The sequence below is a fragment of the Stegastes partitus genome, unplaced genomic scaffold, assembly GCF_000690725.1.
Source record: "Stegastes partitus isolate 25-593 unplaced genomic scaffold, Stegastes_partitus-1.0.2 Scaffold432, whole genome shotgun sequence".
In the NCBI taxonomy this organism is placed as follows: Eukaryota; Metazoa; Chordata; class Actinopteri; family Pomacentridae; genus Stegastes; species Stegastes partitus.
The window spans coordinates 131,392-140,220 of record NW_007578163.1 but is presented as its reverse complement, the minus strand read 5'-3'; the positions used below and the strand labels follow the sequence as shown (position 1 = coordinate 140,220).

The 8,829-nt window shown below is 44.6% G+C and overlaps 1 protein-coding gene across 1 annotated transcript in view; it reads left to right on the top strand.

The window, feature by feature from the left end:
• The first annotated feature begins 748 nt into the window (after positions 1–748).
• Positions 749–8,829, top strand: part of dgkq (diacylglycerol kinase theta) — a 49,830-nt gene continuing 41,749 nt past the window's right edge. Inside the window, exons 1-2 of the mRNA XM_008286105.1 lie at positions 749–1,944; positions 6,167–6,246. Coding sequence (XP_008284327.1) covers positions 1,719–1,944; positions 6,167–6,246 — 306 coding nt within the window. The 5' untranslated portion in view covers positions 749–1,718. The remainder of the gene's footprint in view (positions 1,945–6,166; positions 6,247–8,829) is intronic.

Below are 8,829 nucleotides of genomic sequence, written 5' to 3'. Positions count from 1 at the left end.
AGGAATCAGCTCATTTCAGAAAACAATTAGATGCAATAGAATAAATCAGCCTCTACGTTTCTCAGTCGTTTAATAAATCTGTTGATTTAGTTAATTAAAAAAAGACTCTAAATATTCCTACGGGTCCAGAAAGGTGCAGAAAAAAGCCTTCGAATTGTTATAATGAACAAGAAAGTTTATTTCTACAGCAGGTGGTGAATCAAAGGGCTTCACGTATAAAAGACTAAATTAAAAATACAGCAGAATTAAACTCAATTAATTAAGCTAAATAAATCAAAAAGACAAGCTGAATAAAGTGCACACAAATTATGATGGGATTTTGATTTATTGCAGAATCCTGATGTGTATTTGTCTATTTGTTGTTGTTGTTTTTAAATGAATATTGTATTTAATAAACGAATTAAGTCTTTCAAAAATAGCAGTTAATGTGCGTTTTTACAACCATTACAACTGGAAAGGTTCTGCTGCACAGAGGTTTCTACACAATGCTGCTGTGCATCTGCATGAACATCGTCTTAATTTGTATTTTTGTGGCAGTAAATGAATTCATCAGGACACACGGAGCTGCAATGAGCTGCAGCAAAGACTCCAAATGAAGGGTTTTAATATTCAGGTCAGGAAATAAGGTTTAATTCTCATATAAAATATGTTCCACGTGAAAAACCTGGTGAAGGAAGTGAGGAAAGAAAAGAGGAAGGAGAGAATCAATAGAGGGTTTCGTGAGGAAAAGTGGTTGGACGACATTCAGAAGAAGAGATAAGGAAGGAAGGAAGGAAGGAAGGAAGGAGATGGAGGAGGAGGAGGAGTAAATCAGTGCTGGAGACTCGGACGCGGAAGAAGAATCGGTCTCGGAAAAGGAAGAAGAAGCCAAACTGAAAGCGGCCCCCCTCGGGCGGACTCCACACTTGTTGATCCAGCTCCTGGTCCGGCCTGAGAGCGGCTCACAGCTGCTCCCCAGCCGGCTTCCCGAGCCTTTCTCTCGGACCCGGAGCTGCTGGCTTCGGGCTGCACGGCTGAAAACAACATCCCTGTCGGAAACTTTATCCTGCCGCGGACGAACTCTGCATTCAGCTGTAGCAGATCGATATGTCATCATTTATTCATACGGCTTCCTAAGCGGGGAGCTCCGGGAAGCGGGCGGGCACGGCGCCCTCCGCTCCGCGCGGCGCCGCTGGGTGGCACCGCTGTCTCCGGGCGGAGGGACTCTGATCTCGGCGTGGGGAGCGACCGTACGAAGACATCGTCGAAAAATCAGATATCACCGCCTTCCCGGAGCACCAAGCCCGTGTTTTAACGAGGTGGATCCACATTCGGTCAGTTTTTGTGGGCTTTGTGTTTAGCTAGCTGAGAGGCGGGATTCTCCAGCAGCCACACCGACCTCGGCGCCCCTCCGCCGGGCAGCACCGCTGGCTCGAGCCGGAGCGATGTCTCTCCAGCGGGGCACAGCGACGCCACGTTTACCGTTAAACTAATCTCGTTTGGATCACAAAGCCGTAACCCGGTGGCCTGGCTGTTATTTCTGAACTCGGATAATTAGCTTCCGAAGCACGGGGAAACTCCGGGACGCACGCCGAGCACAGCGCACTGTTCCCGGGCTGCGCCGCTGTGGCCGGCCCGCTGGGATGCCTCTCGGCCGGGGCTGACATCGTCTGATCCGGGCTTCTCTCCAGCAGAGGTTCACCTCCTCGTGTTGTCGGAGACTTTGCGTTGGGCTGGAGATGGCCGACTCGGGTCGGCCCCGGCCGGCGGACCCTGACGCTGCGGACAGCCGGACATCGAGCCCGCTGACCGTGAAGCGGAGGGCGCAGCAGTCCCCCGGGCTCCGGCCCAAGTACCAGAGCCCCGCTCCGGGACACTGCTTCAGGAAAGTCACCCTGACCAAGCCGACCTTCTGCCACAGCTGCAGCGACTTCATCTGGGGGCTCGTGGGCTTTCTCTGCGAAGGTAACACACACACACGGACACACACAGACACACAACACAGCGCGTGTTTTATTCATCATCACTTATTCATAGAAACACTTGAACCAGAACCACCGCTGCTTCCGGCGGGAATCGAACCGACGACCTGCTGCTGGCTCGTGGACCCACAGCGTGTGGTTCTGCTGAGCTCAGTGTGTTTGTATCCATGCCGGTTGTTGTACTCTGATTGTGTTGTTGTACTCTGATTGTGTTGTTGTACTCTGAGTGGGTTGATGCATCCGGAGCGTGTTGCTGTACACGGTGTGTTGTTGTACTCTTAAGTGTGTTACTGTATCTGGAGTGTGTTGTTGTTCTCCCAGTGTGTTGTTGTATTAAGTGTGTGTTGTTATGGTACACAGTGTGTAGTTGCACTGAGCAGAGTGTGTTGTTGTATCCATGTCTGTTGTACTCAAATTGTGTGATTGTTGTAATCAGAGTGTGTTGTTGTTCTCCCAGTGTGTTGTCGTATTAAGTGTGTGTCATGTTGTGTGTTGTTGTTGTTCTCTAAGTAGGTTTGTGTATCTGGAGTGTGTTGTAGCATCCAGTGTGTGGCTGTTCTCCCAGTGTGTTGTTGTATTGTGTTGTTGTTGTTATACATGTGTTGTTGTTGTTGTTGTTGTACTCAGGGTGTAGTTGCACTGAGCACAGTGTGCTGTTGCATCCAGTGTGTTGTTGTTCTCCCAGTGTGTTGTCGTATTAAGTGTGTGTCATGTTGTGTGTTGTTGTTGTTGTCAGAATGTGTTGTCGTATCCTTTCGTCGTCGTGAGTTCAACAGGTGAGGCTGAACAGAGCGTCCATCACACAAACACACACTTCAGTCTGCACACCGACACACTGGTCCTCCTCCTGTGTGTGTGTGTGTGTGTGTGTGTGTGTTTGAGGTGTTTGTTGTACAGTTGGAGCTCCAGTCAAGTCATGATTAACTGCCCCTGGTTGGCATGGCAACAGGAGACTGGCAGGGATCCTCAGTGCTGGAGGAACAAGTGTGTGTGTGTGTGTGTCAGCGTGTGTCAGTGTGTGTCTGTGTGTGTCAGTGTGTGTCTGTGTGTGTCAGTGTGTGTCTGTGGTTGTGTGTCTGTGTGTGTGTCAGTGTGTCTGTGGTTGTGTCAGTGTGTCTGTGGTTGTGTCAGCGTGTGTCTGTGTGTGTGTGTCAGTGTGTGTCTGTGTGTGTGTGTCAGTGTGTGTCTGTGTGTGTGTGTCTGTGTGTGTGTGTCTGTGTGTGTGTGTGTCAGCGTGTGTCTGTGTGTGTCTGTGTGTGTCTGTGGTTGTGTGTCTGTGTGTCAGTGTGTGTCTGTGTGTGTGTCAATGTGTGTCTGTGTGTGTGTCAGTGTGTGTCTGTGTGTGTGTGTGTCTGTGGTTGTGTGACAGCAGCAGAGACGTGAGCATCCTCTTCAGCCGACCTGCAGCAGCTTCATGTGATTACGTAACGCGTCTTCTTTAAGCCGTCACTGGGATTAACAGGAACCTGTGATGTCATCAGCGGGCTTCGTCCGCCGCCGTGATGTAAAAACACACGTTAGTCTTTTAACGACATCTGCTGGGTTTCAGCTGCTGTTCAAGAGTCTTCAGGCTTCGTTTTGATCCAGCAGCTTTAGACACGAGTCCGAAATTAAAGTAGTCGCTGCAGGACCCTGGAGGAGTTCTGATGTGCTCTCCACTGATGGAGACCAAACACTGTCAGGTTATCATATCTCCAGGGAGCCTGGACCGTGCCATCAGCGGGCAAGTTAAGCTCTAGATCATTTAGAGCAGGGGTCTCAAACTCAACTGGAGATAGAGTCTGGGTGAGCTTCTCAATCTTCTCAGTCTTTATTAATGACAACTCTGAACATGAAAGGTTCTTCAGAACATCTCCTCCCTACTCACACTTCCTCCTACACAGCTGAGTCACATGTGGCTTGAGGGAGGAAGCAACTGAGAGCCTCAGTGTGGCTTGAAGATGCTCATCAGTAAGTCTGGACCTGTTCTTTGACTTATTAAAGTTCATGGTGGAGAAGCGCTTCACACAGATGGAAAATAAACATGCATTTGCTCTGGGTGACAGGATGTATGTTCCCTCCACTCGGTGACACTCCCGAATCACGTTTCAAGTGACTAGCGTTGTCGCGTTGCTGTCACGAGCCTGAGCTACGGTAGCCCACAGTGAAAAAAACTATAAAACACCCAGGGCAGCGACTGGCGTAGACAAACACACTGACACTAAACTTTGATGTCAAGTAGGGGCCCACAAAATATCATCCGCAAGTCTGAGAGCTTCAAACACAGTCAGGTTGTAAAATCCCCAGGAAGCCGGCGTATCGCAGCTGAACTGAGCAACACGATGGAACCAACAAACCAAATGACATCCTTCACCTGCATTCATTGAAATACAGAACACGACGAAGGCAGCTTTCAGAACAGAAGCAGCTCTGAGGTGAAGAACTTTGTGGAGGTCAGAGGGTTAAAGGAGGTGTCTTTAAAGAAGTTGCTGCAGGACTTTGGAGGAGTTTCCATCGATGGAGCTCGAACAGAGTGAAGTTCTGACATCTCCAGGAAGCCCATACGCTACCAGACACAGCTCAGGGTTTCTGGAGAGTCTTCACTGGGTCCGGAGTTTTAAGTTCAATTTTAGGGGACCTTTACTTTTTCTATTTTCTAATGTGAAACTCTCCAGAATTTAGACCTTTAAACACAGCAAAGTTCTAAATTCTCCTATAAGCAGAGTTTTAGGTGTCAGACAGTTCAGATTGTTGTTGTTTATCGTGTAGATCCCTGGTGCTGTGATGCTGCTGCTGAGCAGAACACAGAACCCATCAGTCTGATGGTGTTTGTCACAGACAATATTCAAGAACAGTAAATTCACTTTGCTTTTGCCAAAACCTAAAGTGATTTTCTTCATTATGGGACCGACCTAAATGTCTGTTTCACGTTGAGATGAATAAAGTTTAAAGTCTCAGAGCTCTAAACACGTCCGTAAGTCACCGAATGAGAAAATCAATCTATTAACTTCCAGTGTTAACAGTTGTCTAGCAGCAGTAGCAGCGCTTTGTACCGTATTCAGTTTTCACATCCTTCACAGCTCTCCATTATAACAACTTATTCCTCTGGTGGCACCTGATTGGTCCACATTATGCCAAAGAAAAGTCACATGACACGCCCTCTTAAGAAGAAAACCTGGTTAACGAAGAAAGTTGTGATAGCTGTTATCTCTGACTGGGGTTTTAGGTTCTGTTAAGCCAGCTAACACAAAGAAAGCCTGGATATGTTGAACCTGTTGTCTTTAATGGAGCTGAAGTGTGTGTCTGCTGCTCGTGAGGTCAGAGTGTGAAACCGGCCGGAGGTTTACCACAGCACGACAGAAACACGCCATGTCAGTCCAACAGCAAACATGTTTGACTGAAATAACCCAGAGCCGAAGAGTTTTATCTGAACTGAGCAGCTTCCTCCTTTTGTCTGGATGAGAATAAAGACTTTCTTTAAATAAGAGCATGAGAAGAAATCAAACGTTTCCCCTTTTCTACCTCTGAGTGCCACTTGAGCTCTCAGTAATATCACCATGAGTGCAGCAGTGTTCGTGGTTTGTCGTGGGAGCAGAACAACGGGGCTGGATGTGGAGGCCACCAGGGCTGATCTCAGCTCTGTTTACGCTCAGACACGTTCCTCTGGTGGAGTTCATGAAGGAACTCAAGCTTTCAGTTCCCACCTCCTGCTTCAATGCATTGTTGGAACATACAACAAATTTAACAATTTAGAGAAAACGTTTTTTTTTCTTTAAATTCACCAGAAAGGCTGTTTAATTTATTTATGTAAAATAAATAGTTCTATTTATTTAATTAGCTTTTATATAATTCTCCATACAGGCTGTTTTATTTTTAAATTTGATACCACACAGGCTATTTCATTCTATTTATTTATTTTTCACTTTTCTCTAAACATTTCCTCACACAGTCTAACAAAGCAAACCTCCAGGGTTTTATTTCCTACGCAGTAATTATGTACAGTAACTGCTACAGCTTTGGCTACTGAGTTAACGTTGCAGTCAAAGCTGTTGGACTGATTAGAGGTATCGATTATAGAGATAAATCATTCCTGTAGTGCTGATAAATTAACATCATGTCAGAGGAGCTGATTAGCAGGTGGACGAGTGATGAAGGAGAACGTGTGACCTGATGAAGCTCCATGTCGACGATGTGACCGACTGTCCTCTGCTTTGTTTCCTCTTCAGTCTGTAACTTCATGTGTCACGAGAAATGCCTGAAGACGCTTCGGACCGTTTGCTCGTGCATGAGCCCGTCTTCGATCCGGGTGAGAAGCTCTTTTATCTGATCTAAGGTCTTTTATGGGGTGTGTTTTCTGAGCAGTTAAGACGTCTTTTTATCGTGTTTAGAGGCACTTTTTCTTTTACAAATACTAAAAAATAATCAACACAACTAACAAGATGCTGCCCAGAACATCTAAAAGAATCGCTGACAACTAAGCAATTCTCCAAGAACATACATGTCACCTATAAAAACTATTCACTCCCTTTAGGAAGTTTTCTCCTTTATTGTGTTTTAACTGTTTGATTTGGCTTTTTTTTTTTTTTTTTTACAAGATTTACAGAAAAAGATGCTTTCAAGTCAAAGTGAACACAGATTTTTACAAAGTCAGTTATTTAGCAACATGAACTGAGTGATTTTATCAGTGTTCTGCCCCGACAGCAGTGATCCTGTTGGTCTCCAACAGCCTGAACATCTGGATGCTTCCTCTTTATAAAACCAATCAGACAGGTTACACAGGGATCAGGACTGAGGTCTGGGCTCTGACTGGGCCTCCAGAACATTCACCTTGTTGTCTTTATACCATTTCTATGTTGCTTTGGCTGGAAAACAAACCTTCTCCTGCAGACTGCATCAGGTTCACCTCCAGGACTTCTCTACGCTTTGCTGCATTCATTCACCCTCTGCCTTTACAAGCCTTCCAGGCTGCTGCTGAGAAGATCCCCACATGATGGTTTTTTTTCATAATGTCTCATTGCACAGCCTTGAGAAACAGCCACCTTGCATTTTACTGCATGAACTGTATGAGCGCGTGACTAATAAAAACGTTTTTTTTACATTTTATATTTTTAATTAATTTACATTACTTTGTAAAAAATCTCTTTTAACTTTGGCATGAAAGAGTCTCTGTTTTTGGTCAGTTCTTATCAAAAAAAGCCAAATTATTTTGACCCTAATTCAATGTTGACAAGCATTTGAAAAAAAAAAAGAAAGCCTTCAGTTTGTGAAGCTTCTGCTGCAGAGATTTAAATAATCAAACTCCAAAGAGACGAAGCTGAATCCGTGCTGCAGCTGCTGCCTCCGTAGGTCAGAGCTGCTGAAACACGACACACACGCCGACATGCTGTTCATTGATCGACTCTGACTAACTGCTTCACCGATCAATAAAGCAGCAATAAACACGAGCAGGTGGCAGCAGCAGCCGTCGTTCAGGACATTCAGGTGGCTGATGTTAATCAAACGTCCACCGGAGAGTCACAGAGCATCACGACGAAGGCAGGTGTGGGCATGTGTTGTCGGATGAGGAGTGTGATGCAGAGTTAGAGCTGCAGGTTCATCACTCAGCCGTGTTTCTATGAATCCTACGAGACAGACGAGTTAGCCGTCACCCTGTACGTAACCGTCATCGTACATTTAAACACAGGCTTGGTACAGACGTTTTCTGATGTAAAAGCTTCATTTGAAAAGTGAGCCGTCAGATAAATGCAATAAAAAGTGGAACACGTTGAAGCAACACCGTCTGACGCTCCAGTAGATAAACGGACAGAACATCGAGGGTTTCACAGAAGGTTTCCTTTTTTCTTTTTTTTTTTAAATGCACAAAAGTACTAATAAGATTTCAAAAATAGATTGAATTTGCACATCTACTGGAAAATAACATCAAAAACATGCAACTGTGAATAACCAACAATAGAATTTCTTTTTTTCCCAAAATAAATCTCTTTTGAAATTAAATTAAGTCCATTTGCAAACAAATATTTCATTTAATTGATGAAACTCCTTATTTCCTGTACATTTCTAAAATTAGATACAATTAGTGATAATTAACAGAAAAAGTCCATCTTATGTATCATATAAAATCGGTGTTCTTAGTTTTATAACAAATAGATAAATAAATAGATCTGTATAAAGATCAGGTGAGCAGACAGCTGCTTAGTGTTGGCTCATCTACTGTTTAATGAGTCTCTGTTGAAACCATCAGTGCCTCTATTTTATTCTAGTTATTCAAGTTTAGAAAGTGTCATTTCATTTAAATATAAATGATTCGTTCACTTTCCAGCAGCAGGAGAACAAAAAAGAAGCATCAAATACATGAAGTTGCTGCAATCAGAGAATGTCGACCTTCTCCTCTAAAAAAACATCACAAAACAGCTGGAGACTAATCCAGCGGTTGACTGAATCCAGCGGTTGACTGAATCCATCAGTCGCTGCTCGTCAGTTCAGCTGTGACTTAAATGTTTAATTCAACAGCTTTAGAGTTCAGATAAGTGACCAAAAAAACAAACAAACTAGCATTATGTGCACAGTGATAAGCACAAATACAGAAGTGTTTTTATGAGAAACACAGATAATCCAATGTTACTGCAATAAGAACAGTGAAGTGGTGGAGATGGTGAATCGTGATGCCGCAGTAACCTGTCGTCTGTAAACCAGCAGCTCTGGGCCCTCAGACACCTCCAGCTTTGGGCCCGTTGTTATAAGACCTGTTGAGTTCAGAGCATTAAGACGAATAAATAACCTCCAACAGCCACTTTGTTCTGAGAAATTCTCCAGTTTGAAGAAGTCAGGTGTGAGACTTTAAACGAACATGTGTTTGTTTAGCAGGCGGCTAAAACACAACCTGGACTAC